This window comes from Xenopus laevis, chromosome 1S (genome assembly GCF_017654675.1).
Source record: "Xenopus laevis strain J_2021 chromosome 1S, Xenopus_laevis_v10.1, whole genome shotgun sequence".
NCBI lineage: Eukaryota > Metazoa > Chordata > Amphibia > Anura > Pipidae > Xenopus > Xenopus laevis.
Window position 1 is genome coordinate 89143851 of NC_054372.1, and position 20258 is coordinate 89164108.

A 20258-nucleotide genomic window follows, 5' to 3' on the forward strand; every position below is an offset into this window, starting at 1 on the left:
TACTACTTATTTTCCTATTCATGAATTCCATTCCATTAATCCAGTGATCCATTCAAACCACTGCCTGGTTGCTAGTGGAAATTAGACCCTAGCCACCAGATAAATCATACTAACAGTAAACTAAAAGGTGAACTATCCATTTAGAAGACATAGAGGGCTTAAGGCTGTGGTATGCAAAGTGTTTGTGGTCAGTTTGCTATGTTCTTCTTGTTTGTAATTTTTCCAGTTATGTCCATGCAACTGCAACATCAAATGGGATATTTATGGAACATACAGTACAATTAGAGTTAACCGAGGCATAGATTGTTGTTAATACTTGCATCATGGCAAGTAGAATGTACAGCTCCAGTGCAAAACCTTAACAACTATATTAGTTTTCAAGAAATGTACAAAACCATTACACATGCATCCATAACAAATCAGCTAAATTGCTGCTGAGTTTAGTAAATAATGTGCAGCAAATTTGAAAGACATTAGTGGTGGTAATACATGTCTCATAATATAAATACAAAATAAAGGTATGTGCTTATACTGTAAAACTATTCAAGTGATTTATTAAAAGCAAACTTGCAGTTTAAAGGTGGATCATTTAGCTCAGTACCACCGTACCATCAGTCCGAAGCATTTCATAGAATTTACTTCCTCGGGGGAAACTGTGCAACCTAATTTGCTCAGTAAACAGGCTTGTGCACATTGCAGTTTAAATATTCCTGTTTGTGTAGAAGAATTAAATGCAATCTTAATTTTTATATACACTTGTAATACAATCAATCAGTAATCCTTGCTTTGTATTCATTTTGGTATTCAAGGGCCACTACAGCTCACATTTTCCTGCAGTTGTTGTGAAAAGGTGTGTCCCCATATCCATAAAACATGTGTTGCTATATATTCACATTTCAGTAAAAGCAGTAAGAATGGTGCTCCTGCTCATGTATGCAGGTTGTTTCCATTTAAAGTTCTGTTTAGTTTTCCATGCCCATGTAGGCCCATAACATGTTCAATGAAGTAAGTAGTTACTGGGCACCATGGCATAATCATTTAGGGCACCTTGAAAGCATTATACAGATGACCTGTTTCATAGACATAATAAAATAGTTGGTCTGGTACTACTTGTACCCACAAATAGACTGCTTCCTATGTTGGCCCCTGATGGTGTCATATTCATTATGCTTCACATAGTATAAGCAAATAGGTCTTACGATTTATCAGTCTTCAGCTGATCTATAATCATTTTTGACGATTCAGAAATTCTCTTAATGCTGTAATTGTTTTCTTCATTATTAAAGCAAAAGCCATTATATGATTTATTTTGTCTTATTAGAAAAGTATTTGTGGGGGTGGCATAGGCGGGTCCAGGCAGATGGCAGACATTTAAATGTCTGGTTGGTTTTCATTTATCAATTGTTCACTTCTAGACTCTTCCAAAACGACAGCATCGTTTCCTCTGTTTTTACTATCTTTCTTTTTTATATATTTCTCTCTATCCATCTTACACTTAGGAGGGTCCTGGGGAATGGCTGACACTTGATTCACAGGTCATAATGGCAGACAATGAGATTTGTGGTACCAAAGATCCAACCTTCCACTGCATCTTACTAGACACCAGATTTGAGCTTCCTCTAGGTAAGAAATCCCTCAGCAAGAAATCAAACTAGTCTACCTACCATTGTCCTACTTACTTAAATTAGTGCCAGATATAATGAGACGAGATGTCAAATTTTAAATGTACTATAATGAAGAACAGCAGAAGAGCAGTGGCTAACCAGTAGAATACCATTGCTGACATGCTAGACCAAAGTACAAGGACTAATTTAAGTCAGTAAATGCATCTGACAAAGTGTAATTTCGAGCACAATTCCTATGATTTACCCATAATGCAGCATTTTTTCACTAGAATTTTGGCGTTCATGTGATAGCAAAGGGCCGTTGGGTCTGGCCAGTTGTGTGTTGAAAATTGGTTGGCATGATTTACTGCACGTGCATGCTTCAATTCTTTAGAAGTGTGCCGAGCCTATTGATGCAGGGCACCAAGGGGACTCTGGAACTACCACTTGGTTCAGAGGTGATGGTAGCTCCAGGGTTCCTCTATGTCAGGCATCCCCAACCTTTTGAACCCGTGAGCGACATTCAGAAGTAAAAGGAGTTGGAGAGCAACACAAGAATGGATAATATTCTTGTGCTGCCATATAAGTGCTGTGATTTGCAAATTGGTAGCACCTATGTGGATTCGCAACCTACTTTGAGGCTCTATTTGGCAGTGCACCTGGTTTTTATGCAACCAAAACTTGCCTCCAAGCCTGAAATTCAAAAATAAGCTCCTGCTTTGAGGCCACTGGGAGCAACATCCAAGGGGTTGGAGAGCAACATGTTGCTCATGAGCTACTGGTTGGGGATCACTGCTCTATGTCAATAGGTACAACTGTACTTGATTCAGAATGAGAGGAGCTGAGAACAAGTACACGGAAGTACAAGGAGTATATTATGACAAATGTACCTTTAATGAATGGGGTGTTACATGCAACTGACAGCAGTGAAATTTGCGTAAATGCTACTGCAGTATCGGACTTAATGAGCCCTATTATGAATTGCTATACATGCAGTAATATATGACAAGCAGACATCTACCCTTCTATGGATATTTCTGCTTTGTTGCAAGGGGTAAATAGTTGAACTGATAAGTTCCTCCAGGATCATTAACAATATATAAGAATGTGGGGCAGATTCACTAAAGGGCAAAGTCGCCGAAGTTAGCGTCAATTCGTAAAATGCTAATAAAAACAATTGAAAAGAAAGCGTCAATTCGCCAGAAATCCCATCCGCAGGGACTTCGCCAATTTAATAACAGGTGAAGAGGACAATTCACTCGCAAACGAGACCGTCGCCAGTGTTTATTCACACTCTATCGCCTGGCAACTTTTCGCTTTGGCTGATGGTCATTACTCTGCAAATTCAGTAAAATGCAAATTTTACTGAACATTACCTCTTTCGCCAGAGTTTACTTTGCCACCTCAGACCAGACGAACTGATAAAATGAAGCTACATCTTCCTCAATCCTATGTCAGTGACATCATATGCATCAAATACGCTGGTGACTTTTCTTTTTTTAGAGCGGGATTGCCTTCAAAAGTCCAAATTATTAAAGACAAAATTTTCAAACTAATTTGAGGGGCATGCCACATTTGTTAAGGGTGTACTCATGTCTAGGGCATTCAGGGATCTCTTCTGTTTTTAATTTGGCTCTTTGGACATTTGTATTAAAAAGTGGCCACTTCAAGCATTTGCACCAACATTACTATTAAAGACGTCCATATGACTTTTAATTACCCACCCTATTCAAATTAATCTAAGAGCAAGAGTGCTAGCGAAGTTTCGCTAGGCAGAAATAGACACGAGCAATGTGTCATTATGTGAAGAAGAGAAGTTCTTTGTTATGTGTGTTATGCTCACTTAGTTCCCTGTGTGTATTCATAGCCATTTACAGACATGCTTCTGCAGCCAATTAGAGAGGCAACAAGTGGGTTTAGGGTTCCATGCAAAAAATTGAGAACAAAACAGTTGGTTTGTGGTTTGCAGTCTTTTCTTTATTATTATTATTATTATTTTTTTAACTTAGATATACCAGAAGAAGAAGCTCGATACTGGGCAAAGAAACTTGAGCAACTTAATGCAATGAGGGACCAGGATGATGTAAGTGGTTTTATTAGTTTACCCTTATTGCAGAATTTAATTTATGCAGTGTGCCTTTCTGGATCATAAAAAGTGCACTGCTTCTATTGTTTGGTAATCTACTTTCATTCATTCTACCCTATATCTTCAGTATGTTCTTCAAGAAGAAATTCCGGAGAATCCTCTTCCTGTCCGATCTCAATGCTGTAAGTAATGTAAAGTCATTTTCATTTGCCAGACTTACATGAATAGTTATTAATTCAAAGGCTGCCTTGCAGTTGTTTGGTCCATAAGTGTGCAGAGTGTGCAGTATTTTGTGAGTATGGGTTAAAGTGTTGGGATAAAAGATGTTGGAGAAAGGTAAACAGAATGAGATAAAACATGGAAGAATTAAAAACAGTAGATTAAGTAGATAATAAGTGAAACTGGGTATTTTGTTTTGCCTAAAAAATAATATATTTAGTTGTAACTATTTAACAATTAGCATGGGTATATAGTTGCCCTTTTAGAGATGGAAAGAAATTCTGCTTTCCACCATAAGACTGAACCAGCAGTTGTTCTGGTGGGGTGACTATTAAGTTTTGTAAAGCTTTTGCCCTTTTTGTATTTTTGACTTTTTGAGTCCTGTAGTATGTTGTTACATGCACTCACTATTGACAGATGACAGCTGAGACAGACAAGTGTGGATATTTTATACTGTCATGAGAAAGCATGTTTTTTTTTCAAAACGCACCAGTTAATAGTGCTGCTTCGGCAGACTTCTGCACTGAAATCCATTTTTCAAAAAAACAAATAGATTTTTCAATATTTAATTTTGAAATCTGAAATGGGGCTAGACATATTGTCAGTTTCCCAGGTGCCCCCAGTCATGTGACTTGTGTTTTGATAAACTTCAGTCACTTTTTACTGCAGTACTGCAGGTGCTGCAGTAAAAGTGATATCACCCCTCCCTCCCCTCCCACAGCAGCCCATCAGCAGAACAATGGGAAGGTAACCATATAATAGCTCCCTGGTAGATATTAGAACAGCACTCAATAGTAAAATCCATGTCCCACTGAAATACATTCAGTTACATCGAGTAGGAGAAACAACAGCCTGCCTGAAAGTAGTTCCATCCTGAAGTGCTGGCTCTTTCTGAAAGCACATGAGTTGGAATGATATCATCCTCTCCCTTTCCCTTCCAGCAGCCTAACAATAGAACAATGGGAAGGTAACCAGATAACAGCTCTCTGACACAAGATAACAGCTCCTTGGAGAACAGCACTCAATACTAAAAATCCATGTCTTACTGTGACTCCTTCAGTTAAACTGAGTTGGGTTAGGAATGCAATTTTACATGGTACAGTGAATTATTTGCAGTGTAAACAGTGTAATTAAGAAATTTAGAATTTAAGAATTTAGAAAAACTACACCATAAAAATCATGACAGTATCCCTTTAAGGGAGACACAGCCAGTGATGTAGAACACAATTTAAGACGGTAGGTCAAATTACACACTATAATATGAACCATTTGTTGGTGGTTCCTACTGTCCCTGTGCATGCAGTCTACTCCACATATAAGTGGAAATTTATAAGGCTAACTTTGTTCTTATGTTGGTCCATTTTTAATTTGTAGGTAACTGGAATTATTTTGGCTGGGGGGAGCAGCACAGTAAGTATACAAATTTTTATCTGTGTAAATGTAACCCATTTTTTTATAAGCAAATAGTTTCATATGTAATAATCTGCAACAATATCTTTGATGATACACTGTGATTGCATTTTGCCATTTTTAACTAAGTATTTTTATAAATACCTTTTGTTAGGAAATTATAGAAATCTCAATGGCTACCTATCTCTACAAATGTAAGGGCATTTCTCTTTGTTTTGCACAGGTGCCATGAAGCAGTTCCAGCTTGTGGTATATTTGTTATGGTGGTTTTAAGGGCAGTGGGGATGAGTGGCCCTGAGCACAGTTTGCTGTTGCATGTGATAGGAGGATTTAGAACTGCTATTAAAAGAAAAGATATTTTTGATAGCTGTATGGAGCTCAGAGCACTACTGCTTGCCTACAGGTGCAAGTTGCACATGTTTAATAAATATATCAGTTGCTGTAACTGTCAGTTCAAATGATAGAGCAGTACCTCTTGGCATTTACTGGTTAGGACAAAGAGCAGAATCTAAATAAAAAATGCGCTCTTATATGTGTTCTCATATCAGTTTTATACATATATATGTTTTTCTATCCAGGTGCAGGTATAGAACAGATCCCCATGTAAGCAAAATAAAAGCAACGAGACACTGCAGGACAAAAATTAAATGTGTAATTCATAGACAATTCTTTAACCTCACATGGGGTGATAAATATATGAAATATAATTTCCATAGATGTGGTAGAAACTAGCTCAGTAATAAAAAAAATTAAATATTAAAGGAAAAAGATTGTTTGATGTCAGATTGAGCACATGATTTAGATATAAGACATTTAGTTGAAAACCATGTAGGTAGAAATCTGTGAAGGCAGTGGAGCATTGCTGAACAGACAACAACAGGTAAAAAAAGATGGAGGGTGAAAAATGGAGGCTTAATAGGCAGTGAAGATTGAAGATGAAATAAAAGAAAGAGAAGCTAACAGAATTAGCTTGGGAGAAAAAGAGTGTGGGATGATATAAAATAACACTACAAATGAAGGGAAATAGGATAGCATTGGGAAGGCAATGTGGAAGGAAAAAAATCACAGAAATATAATTACTGTTTGAAGGTCTGTTCTGTAGCTTTTTTGCCTTTATACTGAAATCAGTCTCAGCATCCCACTGACATCCAAAGGTCCATCGCTGACGTAAACCACTATTTTCAGAGGGCTCATTAACTCTAGCCCCATGGAATGCATAACCACAGGGGACATAATATAAATGAGGACTCTTCAATATCTCAACAAAATAAAAATAATTAATTCTAAAGCATACAATACCTTATAAGTGAGAATAAATCACAAAGGTAATGAAAACAGCATTATAACAGGGCACATAATAAACATAGAGGCTAATGCAGAAACAAAACAGCAGCATATGTGAAACATAACATATTAATTAACATATAATTTAACCATCAGAGAGCAAAGCATTTAGCAGGTTTACAGTATTTATTGGTTTAAGTTTTGGCTCTTCCTTTTTTTAGCATCTTCCAAGCATACTGAGCCCATTCTCATTGGATGTGTAAAAGGAATTCCCTCTTGGCTGTATTCAGTCTGGTGGACATGACCAGATCCACATTTGGTGAGATTGACAAGTTAGTGGATCTGGTCACTGTTCAGGGTCAAATCAGGCAGATCTGATCATTGGCTCTGACAGGATTTTCAAAATGATATCTTGATAATAAATGATTTTTGGCCAGATATTAGTTGGGAAGGCTTGTTGTCAGTTCCATACACAGGCAGATAAGCTGCCTGCTTGGCAGCTTTTATTTTCAGAAGTACTTTAAACATAGAGGCATATAAAAAAGAGCAAAACTGGCCATAAATGTAAATATTATCTCATTTATTGAGGTCACCATACAAGCTGATTTTTGCCCATTTTGGCCATCCTGGTGAATCATAATAGGGGCCTATGCAGTTCTATTGGAGGAGGGCTGCTGTGGCCTGATGTGATCCTTCGCTGTACAGAATAATACAACTTGATAAATACCACTTTGAAGTTAACACTCAATTTGGTGGAAAACATTTTCCATAGCTTTATAAATATGCAGTTTTCATGGTTTATTCACTGATGCTCTCTTTTCACCCCTTCTAGATGAGGATCCCGATAGTGCAGTGGATGATCGGGATAGTGATTACCGCAGTGAAACCAGCAACAGTATCCCACCCCCCTACTACTCCACCTCACAGCCTAATGCTTCAGTTCACCAGTACCCTGTACGACAGCAACACAGCTCTCATGGATCATACACTGATTCGGTGCACAGCTATGAATTGGACTTCTCTGACCATCGTCCAATCAGGTGCAGACTTACATCCAATGAATCTACACCAATGTTTACAATCTATAAATTAAAAATGGTTGTAATAATCTAAATATTGATACAAAGAAACAGTACTGAACAAACTAAGTTGATGCTATTATAGTCTTTATACTAAACATTCTATGCTTTATATTAATGTGTAATATCACTATTACAAACCAGTGGAGGGCAGGATGGAGGGGTGTGTGTGACCCCCTCTGACCTGTTTCCTCTCTCCCTGGATGGCAGGCGTTACGATAGCGCAGACTCTGCCACTAACGGGCGCAGTGATGTGGAGTCTGTCTCCGGTTCGAGCCGCCTCACCAGCCGGCAGCACTCTCTGGAGAGCCGGCAGTCCTTAGACCTGTCCGATAGGTGGGTCAGTCCTGGGGTGTTGCAGTGTGGGTGCTGCAGAGTGGCGTGCTCGTGGTATGCACACATCAGGACAGGCTGGTGCTAACAGGGGACACTCAATGCATAAAATTTACAACACATTGGGAAAAATGTGCCAGTCATTGCAGTATATGGATAAAGGCATATACCTGCTGCAAAAAGCCAGTGAGGAACCATTCACTATTCTACCGTAACACTCGAAATCCTTAAAAGGATGATTCAGCTAGTTGCTCCACTCCAAATAACCAAAAACTCTTCAAATAAATGGCAAGAAGAAATTTTCAGTTTGCTATGTTTGAGATAAAACTTTAAAAAGTTGGACAAAACTGGGCAGTGATATATTTTGCTTTGGATTCATAGCAAATACATTTACATTTGGTTAGAATATTTCCTTGTGCTTCTAATCCTGGAAGTCCGTTTCAAGCATTACTAGACTTTCAAAAACGTACTACTCTCTGACATCATCTCTGCAATACATTTTACATAATTTAAATAATATGTAAAACACTAGGATTTAATGTAGGATGGAAGCTGGGAATATGTCGTATACATCATGATGAGGTATGAAGCAGTGTGGAAATAATCACCAACATTCTAAATTCAGCACCACTATATTTATTGGGTGTAGGACTTGTTTAGTATTGGCCTGTCCTGAGGTGTGCCTCTGTAATTCTGTCTGCATGTGCGCTTAAGGGGGGATCTTGTGTTACGTGGGGATCTTGTTCATGCAGGGTATTTTGTCAGCAGCTTACTGCTTTGTGCTATGGATCTGGAAAATATTTTGTTGGTTGGAATATGCAGCTTATTTGCAGGGGGAGATAGATAAGAGCTAGAGGTCTAAGTTAACTTCACAAGTATACTAAAACACAAATCAGAGGAGGTGTATAGGGAGCAAGAATTTGCTCATTAAAAGTGCATTTGTCAATCTCTAATCTTATATGGCAGTGCAAGGTGGTATATGAGCTTTCACATTTTAAATATTTAGAGATTACATTTATGAACCCTTTGCACTAGAACTGTACATATATGTATGGTAACCATCCTATTGCTTGTGTCCATTAATATTATTTATATAGTGAATACACACACACACACACACACACACACACACATATATATATATATATATATATATATATATATATCTATATCTATATATATATTTATGAATTCATATTTAGTTAAGCACCAACATATTCTGTAAGGCTGTGCAATAGAAGGGTCCATACAAGTATGGAATAATACAGGTGGTAAAGCAAGCTCTGCTTAGTAACTAGATAATCTTTATCATTCTACCTATGCCTGTAAGGTTTCACTTAAATTCACATACGGTTTGTTGTAATATTTAAGGAACCTCAGTTTTCTTCTATGGTCTCTGTTTTTCAGTAAATTGTGAGTTATGCAAAATAACAATGCTTGAAAATAGCAGTACAGGTATGGGACCTGTTATCCAGAATGCTCGGGACCTGGGGTTTTCCGGATAATGGATCTTTCTGTAATTTGGGTCTTCATGCCTTATTCTACTAGGAATTCATTTAAACATTAAATAAACCCAATAGGCTGGTTTTGTTTCCAATAAGGATTAATTATATCTTAGTTGTGATCAAGTACAAGGTACTGTTTTATTATTACAGAGGAAAAGGAAATCATTTTAAAAAATTTGGATTATTTGAATAAAATGGAGTCTATTCCGACAGCCATTCCGTAATTCAGAGCTTTCTGGATATTGGGTTTCCGGATAAGGGATCCTATACCTGTACTTCAAAGAAAATGGTGTATAAGGTACATGTCAGTCTAGTGGTGTTTACAAGCAATCTGGTGTTTAATTTAAGGGGGGATGAGATGCTCTCCACACACATACCTCTCTCTCTTTCTATATATACACAACTGTAAACAATTGTACAGTAACATTGAAGTATAATTTCCAAACTATACTTTGTGCACTGGGGGCATGTCACAGGTTCAGAAATATCTGCTTGGTACTGTAAGTATCTGGGCTTATAAAAATCTCCTGTAGATGATGATGACCCTTTAGGTATGTCATTAAACATACCACCAGTGAACCCTTCTCACATAACCTTTCATTAAATAGAAAGAACTGTCTCTTGTATTAGTATCCAGTATGGATCTAATTTTGTAACGTTACAGTAACCCCTTCCATATTAGGCCTTGCCAATTCCCTTCTTTTTTCACAAATTATCTGAAATCCTCCTTTCTGAAAAAAACATTATTATATTATTATTTCACATGATAAGTTGAAGAAATAGTGTTACATTTTAATTCAAGTGCTGCAACACTTCATACTGTTTCTGTGGGACAGTCCCGATTTTGACAGCGCAGCCTGCAGTCCTGGATTTTTATTAAACAGTTCTGAGTATCTCTTTGACCCCAGAAATAGATATAACGTTTCTGAAACAATTAAAATAAGAGGCTTTTTGACAGAGAGCCCAGAACACCCAGCAACTGAACTTGGATACATTTTTAGCAATTTAAGATAAGCAAAGATACTATTTCAACTATTTAAGCTAAACAAGTCTCTTGGGAGAACTGAGGCTAGCACAACTAGCCTCAACTTTTAATTCTGCATTTTAAGAGAACATCTTTAATCTGTATTTATTTAAGAGAATTTATTTAAAGCATGTATGAAATATATAGCAGTGCCAGGCTTGTAATGTGAGATTTATGCAGCAATCTAGTATAAACAAACACAGGGTATGCATCTGAGCAAGGTGCGGGTCTCAAAAAAGTCAGTGAACTAATTTATTACCCATGATAACAGACAGCATTCAGATGACATGTATGCAATCTGTAGACTATAAAAGGCTACTTAAAACACACGAGAAGGCATGGTGCCACCATGTGGTCTACACTCTTAGAGAGATAAAACATTTAGGGGCAGATTTATCAAGGGTTGAAGTGAATTCGAGGGAATTTTTCGAAGAAAAAAAATTCAAAATTCAAAGTAATTTTTGGATACTTCGACCATCGAATAGGATACTATGATTTGATTCGAAGTAAAAATAGTTAGAATATTCGACCATTCGATAATCAAAGTACTGTCTCTTTAAAAAAACTTCAACTTCAATACTTCGCCAAATTAAACCTGCCGAAGTGCTATGTTAGCCTATGGGGACCTTCTACAGCATTTTTCTAAATTTCTGAAGTCGAAGTAAAAATTGTTCGATCGTACGTTAAAATCGTTCGAAGGATTTAATTGTTCGATCGTTCGATTTTACTTCGACCGCAGAATAGCCAGATTCGATGAAAAAAAGTTTGAATTCGATATTCGAATTTCAAGTATTTTAATTCGACCCTTGATAAATCTGCCCCTTAAAAAATTTCACTACTTGAAAGAAAAATGTACCCCTCACCTTCCTGTCTCCCCTGCTTTATCCCATTTATATGAGTGAAATGAAATACCATATTGATATCTTCAAGAGCATTCTCGAAATAGATCAAGAGTATGTGGGTGGTACTGCTGTTTAAAACTTACATAATGTCCCTGTCCCTAAAGCATTTAAATGACAGTTTCCATTCATGTGTACAAGGAATATTCTGTTATTTTTTTTTACTTTATTCCTGGTCCCTTATTTATATTACCACTAAAATACTCAAAATAATAATGAGGTTTAGAGCAGACATTTTTCAGCAATCACAAAGTCACAACTTTTAATTCTGCATTTTAATCTGTATTTATTTAAGAGAATTTATTTAAAGCATGTATGAAATATATAGCAGTGCCAGGCTTGTAATGTAAGATTTATGCAGCAATCTAGTATAAACAAACACAGGGTATGCATCTGAGCAAGGTGCGGGTCTCAAAAAAGTCAGTGAACTAATTTTTTTACCTATGATAACAGTCAGCATTCAGATGACATGTATGCACCATTTGATTTAATTGTAACTAGGAATATTATAATTGTTCCATAGAAATATTTACATTAGCCCATGTATCTGGAGGTCAACTCACCCAGAAGAAGATATTTTGGTTTTAATTGTGTACTGGGAATTAGTAACATCACAGTAGGATGTAAAATTTTTTTAACCCTACTTATGTCATGCTTTTATTCATGCACCCTGGTTCTGTAGCCCCACTGGAAGTAGTCGATATGCTTCATCAGGGGAGATCAGTCGTGGCTCCTCACAGCTCAGTGATGACTTTGACCCAGATGATGACAGCTTGCAGGGTTCAGAAATAGAGGAAGAAAGGGATAGAGACTCTTATCACTCCTGTCATAGTTCTGTCAGCTGCCGAAAAGAGTCGCCAACTTGGGAAGGAGAGGAAGAACCTGAAGTTTATAGCGAAGACGAGGAAGAATATCCTGATAGTAGGGGGCAGCTCTCTGACCAGGAACTGTATGATGATGAACAACTTGAGGAAGAAGAAAAACGAGGAAGATTGGCATATGGACAGGAGGAATCCATCTATCAGTCATTGGAAGTTGAGGAGAAGGAACCCCTTGATACACCATTGAAGAAGGACAGGACACCAGAAGCTGTGCCAGAGGAGGTAGTAGAGCCAACAGTGCCAACAGTCCAGCCTCCTCAAGCTACAGAGAGGTGGGTGTCAAAGTATTCTTAAAAAATCCATTGTATCCCATAAAAAAATATTATTAAAATAATTCTACCACCTTTATATTTATTAGCACAATCTGTCCATTTTAGGATACTTGGGATAGATTTAGTTTCCCATAATATTTGTGCTTATATATATTATATAGTACTATATTGTATTTTTCTCATGCTGTATGTTTGTGCATATGCTGTGCAAGAATTCTGCACTAATACATATACTGCGCAAATCAAGAATTATGGGGGCACATTTACTTAAGGGTCGAAGTGAATTTTCGAGTTTAAAAATGTCAAATTTCAAACTAATTTTTGGGTACTTCGACCATCGAATAGGCCTAAATTCGACTTTGATTCTAAGTAAAAAGTTCGACTTCGAAAATCGAAGTACTGTCTCTTTAAAAAAGTTAGACTTCGACACTTCGCCACCTTAAACCTGGCGAATTGCTATGTTAGCCTATAGGGACCTCCTAGAACCTATAGGCAACATTTGGCTAAGTTTTTAGAAGTAAAATCGTTCGATCGATCGATTAAATCATTCTAATCATTCGATTCGAAGGATTTCATCGCACGATTGAACGATTTTACTTTGACCAAATATGGTCAAATTCGATTAAAAAACCTTCGACTTCGAATATCGAAGTAATGCAATTCGATGGTCGAATTTCGACGTTTTTTACACTTCGAAATTTGACCCTTGATAAATCTGCCCCTAAATGTCAACAATAAAATAATAATAACCATAAAATGGTGATTTGTATGCGTTTTTTCAGCTCATCGGGAATTTTCATATTCAAACTCAGCGGTCCATTTACAGTATAAGCCCATTGCCTGTTAACATTAGCAAACAAATTTCACTCCAAGCTGAAAAAAAGTTTTATTGGCTCACAGTATGTTACAAAACAATTCCTTTTCCCACAACTTGTAAACCAATACAATAGATCCTAACTTGATGTCAATTTTGTTTATACCCTGTATTCATAATTTGGCTTTATTTCAGTGTAGTGCACTTAACTAATTTGTATTACCATTACAAGAGTTCCAGTTGTGGGACAGTTAAAAAATAATATCCAATACATTATACTATTGTTCAGTAAGTGTGCTTTAGGTTAAGACTAGGAAGACATCTTTTTGGAAATAATGGTTGTGGAGATATTTACATGGTATATTTAGAGTTATATGGTAAGTCTTTTTTATTTAAGCAGTTTTCATAATAAGGATAGATACATGATATCTATTTAAAAGGGTAGTTTTATTTTAACCAACTGTTTTTGTTGATCTTTGCTGAAAGTGTGTAAATAAACTTTTTTTCTACAGTTATAGAGAAGAAGAGCCTGGTATGTCCAGGGCAAAAGCGAACTGGTTACGAGCATTCAACAAGGTGTGCCTGCAGCTGCAAGAGGTATAACATTATATTGCATCAAAATCCCTAAAGAAAATATATAAATATATCTAAATATTAAAAAGGTCAGTTGTAACAGTATATCTAATTTGTGTGCCCAGAATAACCTTAATACACATGCTGCTCACTATAAATCTCACCATCTGTCTCTTTAAATTTAAATCATTACACATTTTAAGATATTTTTTTACTTATTTTTTGCATGGTGACATTTTGAGGGTTATTAATTAAAACTCATTTTTTCTCATTTTTATTATAATTTTTTTTTTGACTAAACTCCTAACCATGTGGCTTAAGTTACTTAAAAAATATGAAATAAAAAATTGCTACAATTGAATCGTGTGACTTTTGCAAATGGCTGCCCAAAAAACATCTTCAAATTGTAAAAGGGGCATCTGCCATTGACTTTTACATGAATTTTACAGGTTTTAGCTGGAGTATCTTCAGATTTGGATTTTTAGCAGCTTTGGACCATAATAAATATCCAAAAAATTGTGGGTTTTTTTTTCCTCTAAAAACTTTGGTTTTTCCCCTTAAAAACTCAACCAGAAAATAATAAATAGCCCGTGTTTGTATCTTTTTTTTTCATTTCTGTTCAGCACCATGATTGTCATTTTATGTTTTTATTTATTTATTTGTTGTTTTTTTTTCTACATTGTCTGGTTACTTTTATGCTTTTGTGTCATTTTTATGTTTTTTATTCAGAGAGGCTTCCCCACTCAGTCCCTTCCTTGCACACACTTTATTCCCAAACATCCCTCAGTCCTGTGGGCAGACATTCAAGATGTCGCAAGCAGGTAGGTAGGGAATGTGCTTTTTTTGCTCTCTTTCCACCTAATCACTGTTTCAGTGGAAATAAAATAATGCATTATTGTCCAACTTGTTCTGTGTAGTAGACTGATTATACATTAAACTGCCATAAGGGATAATAAAATTATATGTCAGATTCAATTTGATGAGAACAGTTTATTTCCTAATCTAGTTTGAGATTTCCCCATATAGCCAATATATATATGCAATTCAATGAAATCTCACAGTTTATCACATGAAAACTCCATGGAAGCCTATGGGAAAAAACTGGAATTGGAATAGGAAAAAAGTTGTTTCTCCTCAAATTGAATCAAGTACATAAGTTGTCTCATGATAAACGATAAAATAATGTTTTCTGTCCCAGTATGTGAAAATGTATTTCTGTAGTGCAGGGAAATGCTAAGGCACAGAGGAATAGTTTATTTCTGTGTTTGAAATACACCAAAGCATAGAAGTAGATATTTACACATTTCCATGGTACTTGTATAGAAAAAATGCAAATAATTATTCATATTCTGTCTTCATCAGTAAAAACAACGTTTTCCCATTTCAGCTGTATGCTGATATATTGGTTAGAATTATTATTTGAAATACAGTCAGATAAAATGATGTAAATTAAACTGTGCATAACCAGCTTGCCAGCCACCCCTTGCCAAATCCCTTCAAATGTTTGATTGTTTCTTCAGAATATTTATTTTAGGAAGTCAAGTCATTGGCATGAAATAGAGCAAGCCAATGTATGAGAAATGGTCTAAAGCTCAATGCCTTTGCTATATCTGTATCATGGCTGGCTAATTAGCAACTAATTTAGTAGCATTAGTAGCATTTCTGTAGCACTTGAAATAGGGCACAGCATGCATCTGCATTACTACATTAGTTATGCTGCTTGTTGGCTTTACATACTTAATTTTAAAATTTGACCAGAAAATAGTGCAAGGTGGAGATGAATAGCTTTTACCTTATGGATGCTTGTTTATGTCTGTGATATTTAAGAGTACCGGCTTGTAAATTTAATGCGGAGCTAACAAAAAGGATAGAAGGATTTTTAAGATTGTCTAAAGGAAAGCTAAGATAAGTTTAAGTAACTTTAATATTAATACTTTTAAAGACTATGAAACTGTGAGCCATGCAGTTTTATGAGACCACAAAAACAGTAAACAAATCCATCGACAGATAAGACCTATGCCATCAGACAATTTATAAATTGTAAGACATTAGCTTCCTGTACGGTACTGTGGGGACATACAACTGGAACACTTTTCTTTAAAGGAACAGTTCAGTGTAAAATAATAATAAAATAAAACATTTTCTAATACAGTTAGTTAGCCAAAAATGTAATCTATGAAGGCTGGAGTGAGCGGATGTCTAACAGAACAGAACAAAATACAACTTCCTGCTTTTCAGGTCTCTAACTCTGAGTTAGTCAGTGACTAAAAGGGGTCCACAACATAACTGTTCAGTGAGTTTGCAATTGATCCTCATCATCCAGCTCAGATTCAAAAGCAAACAGTTATGACCCATGTGGCCCCCCAAGTCACTGATTGGTAACTGGCTGGTAACCAATCAGTGGAAACCAAGAGAGCTGAAAAGCAGGAAGTAGTGTTCTGGCTATCATGTTAGACATCCAGTCACATCAGCCTTTATTTTTGGCTAACTACCTATATAAGAAACATTTTTTATTTTTCCCATTTTTTGCCTCATTTTTTTTTTATTTTGCCCATTTATTTACAGTTTTTTATTTTTATACTGAACAATTCCTTTAAGTCATCCCAGCCAATAACTTATGAGACTAGTTGTGAGATGAGCAATAAAAATAAAAAAGATAAACAAACAGCACTTATACCTACTTTCAGTGTGATTACATAAGATGTCCTGTAAGTAAGAAGGGTTTAGTAACACTCACTTTGAACATTTTGGCCAAAAGGAAAGTCTGCACGGTCAGAGTGTCATGAGTTTAGGCCTGACTTTTTGTTTGTGTACATCACATATGTTATGTTTTGGTAGCCGAGGATGAGTAGAGTATAAAAGTGCTTTATTAGCAGATTCTTGCAGCCATTACACAACAGTAACTTTCACTTTTAAGCTGTCCAGGAAGCATGCACAGTATTAGTCTGAACATAGTGACACCTACAGGCCATTTGTATAAACACCACATATTCCCCCTATAGTAGGAAAGCATTTTGGCAAATGTACTAAACAACAACAATGCATTTTAAAGCAATAATATATATTCTTCACATCACATAGTCCTTGGTCCATGCAGGTAGTTTTCTGATTCTCTCAGTACACCTTATAGGTTCACTTTCTTCAGGCCTATTGCATTTGGCATCAGTAGTAGGAAAATGTCCTTCATCAAATAGAGCTTCTCTAAAGTTATTCCTAACAGGAGCAAGACGACTTGCATTCCATATGCGTCCATCAGACAGTTCGTATGTGTATAGTCCTCGCTGGCATCTCAATTCAAGTGGTGTAGTAAATTTAGATTATCCTTGTTTCAGTATTCCTGGTTTCTTAATTCTGACTAAAGATCCAGGCTGAAAGTGTACTTCTCTTGCACCACGTTTTCTGTCAGTATAAGCCTTGCATTGGCTTGGTGACGTTTCACAATGTCAGCAGTAGATGATTTTGTAGGCACAGTATTTTGTGGAAGTTTGATGTCTGCAACATGTAACTAAGTGCACATCTGTCTGCCATGTAGCTGGAGATGTAAAAATCATTTATTTGAAATAAATGTCCTGGTTTTAATTCTTCTGCTCAGCCATTTTCTATCTTATCCAAGCCCCATCCAGTCTGTTGTATCAATAAAGCTTTCGATACATATTTATGAAATTTCTAGACCGATGCAAGAAATACTACAATAAAAAACAAGATATTTGCCATAGTTTCAGAAGTTTGACATTTAAGCGAAATCCAGTTTAGGGATTGTGTAAGTGCTGTGGTAGACAATTAGCAGTTTATGTAACCATGGCAACGACATCTGTGGAAGGGAAGACCAATTAACAATGAGCTACAGTACTTGATACAAGACAGGATAAATGAGTGAATTTTGGTGTTATCTTCTGTGATGTCACATATTAGAAACCAAGTAGTAAAAATAATGTAGTAACATCATTTACATATAAGGAGTGAAGGAATGGAAAAAAATAACTCCAAGAAATGTAATATATATGGTACGATAAAAAAAAAACATCACACTGCACTATAATAACAAATATTTGCCACTTTATTTAACAGGCACGAGGTGAAGGGAGTGGTGAGTCCAAATCCCTCTGGGATGGGTAAGTAACATTTTTAGTTTAACAATGCAGCATACTATAAACCATGTTGTATATGCATCTGTGTATTTTATACTTTGTATTTCTATGAATTTCTCTATCTATCTTTCTCTATGAATTTATCTATCTATCATCTATCAAGCTATCATCATCTATAGTTTTTTATATTTATCTCTGTCAATATCCTGTATTTTCCATATTCTCCCACAGGCCAGCTGGTGGTCTTATTATTATAGACAGTATGCCAGACATACGAAAGAGGAAACCCATCCCTTTGGTCAGTGATCTGGTAAGTATATTCTTGGTATTGAATCCTACTCTGGCAGTAACAGGCAAAACATAATTTGGGAAATGGCAGCTCACTGATGACTTGCCATTATTAGTCAAATTCTGTCAAGATTAAAATGATTTGTTAATCTGTGACTGGAAACAAGATATGGGAACAGAGTCACCTAGCATCTTGCAGATGTCAGGCTACATAACTATATTGCAGTAACAATTGCAAATTAGACTTCAGAATTGGTCTGGTATTCTTTTGAAGTGGTTCCAAATCCCCAAATTGTTATTCTGTATTTCCCTAATAAATTTGGGGAGATGTGGTGTTTTTTGGTTAAATGGATCCGTAGAGAGGCAACACTATGGGGCAGATTTATTAAGGGTCGAAGTGAAAATTCTAAATTTTTTTGGTCAAAACTCTGAAATTTGAATTGTGAATTAACTAAACTCGATTTGAGTTTTAATTTCAATTTTGAAATTTATCATACTCTGACCCTTTAAGAACTCAAATTCGACTATTCACTACCTATAACCTGCCGAATTACTGTATAAGTCAATGGGAGAGGTCCAGTGATCAATTTGGTGATGTTTGTAGCCTTCCTGACATTTCAGTTTTTTTCAGAGAAAAAAAAATTTAATTGAGTTTTTTAAATTTGAATCGAGTTTTTATAATTCCAATCGAATTTCATTAAATTTTTCGGGTCGTTTAAATTTATTTGAGTTTAAAAAATTCGGTGTTATTAATAAATTTAGACTAGTCAAATTTCGAATTTATGGGAGTTTAGGGGAGTTTAAAAAAAACTCACATGAATTTGAAATTCGACCCTTGATAAATGTGCCTCCCCATGTGCAACTATGATGCCACCCTGTTACAATAAAGCTATAGCTGAACTGCATATGGGATTTTTGTAGAATAAAAATTTTTATTTGTATCACAACATCTTTTCTAGTGTCATCAGTAGTTCTGTAAAAGGTGCCCGTTGGCACTCTGCAAAGCATGAAGGGATAAAAGTGCAAAAACAATGCATTATAACTAACTGAGGAACCAGGTGGCATTAGATATTAATCAACATACCCATTTCTGATCATTCCTTCTTCCCTTATTGGTGAAGATTCTCCCTGCTTCCTATAGTGTACCAATTCAATGAATGGAATGTAGCTTTCTAAATGGATGGGGAAAGTTACCTTTTCATACATCTGCATTGTTACTTTACCACTTACTATTTGTTACTGGAGATATATGTTTTCAAAGATAAAGATATTAATTGCATAAATCTTATTGATGAAAATTTTCTAATCATTCTGTTCCCTTTAATGCTTCCTTTAATGTTCCAAGGCAATGGTAAGTAGAGGATATCTTTGTAGCCATTTTCCCTGCACTCCCAACAATTACTGTTAAAATGAAAATGCATATAAATGTTCACAAAAGAATAAATATAACAACCAATCAGAAGGTAGTATTTACTGGTCACCTGTTTAAAAGCAAACATCTTATTCATGACTATGGGTTACTGCACTTGGGCAAACATAGTGTCCTACATTACATATGTAGAAACAGCCTTGATACAAAGGGCTACATATGATGCTATTATGGCTAGTAATACATTTCTTGGTATTTAGCATCCCTCTTGCCTCTTTATTTTTTTTATTAAGCCATGTGTGTATAGGAGGGATGAATCTTTGAAGTTCTTACTTCAGCGTATACAAGACATGATGTTCTTGAGGTACTAAGAGGCTCCTAAATGTGCATATAATGATATATACATGTTGCAGGTTAAATTGCATTGTAGCTGTGGCACATGAGAAATATAACAAAAAGATTTTGAGAGATTAACAACATTATATGGGTGGTCTAGGGTTAGTTATTTTAAATTTAGTAGTGGGCAGCTG

General features: G+C 36.0%; 1 protein-coding gene across 12 annotated transcripts in view; it reads left to right on the forward strand.

The window, feature by feature from the left end:
- LOC108706831 (protein unc-13 homolog A) overlaps window positions 1-20258 on the forward strand; it is a 76145-nt gene that overhangs the window by 20869 nt on the left and 35018 nt on the right. For 8 of the 12 annotated variants that reach the window (XM_041579881.1, XM_041579884.1, XM_041579882.1 and 5 more), the window contains exons 5-15: window positions 1500-1623; window positions 3614-3687; window positions 3818-3872; window positions 5284-5319; window positions 7436-7643; window positions 7893-8018; window positions 12126-12596; window positions 13923-14007; window positions 18052-18095; window positions 18303-18381; window positions 19705-19710. In XM_041579881.1, coding sequence (XP_041435815.1) covers window positions 1500-1623; window positions 3614-3687; window positions 3818-3872; window positions 5284-5319; window positions 7436-7643; window positions 7893-8018; window positions 12126-12596; window positions 13923-14007; window positions 18052-18095; window positions 18303-18381; window positions 19705-19710 — 1308 coding nt within the window. The remainder of the gene's footprint in view (window positions 1-1499; window positions 1624-3613; window positions 3688-3817; window positions 3873-5283; window positions 5320-7435; window positions 7644-7892; window positions 8019-12125; window positions 12597-13922; window positions 14008-18051; window positions 18096-18302; window positions 18382-19704; window positions 19711-20258) is intronic. The other 4 variants (XM_041579888.1, XM_041579890.1, XM_018243589.2 and 1 more) reach the window with 1 other exon arrangement.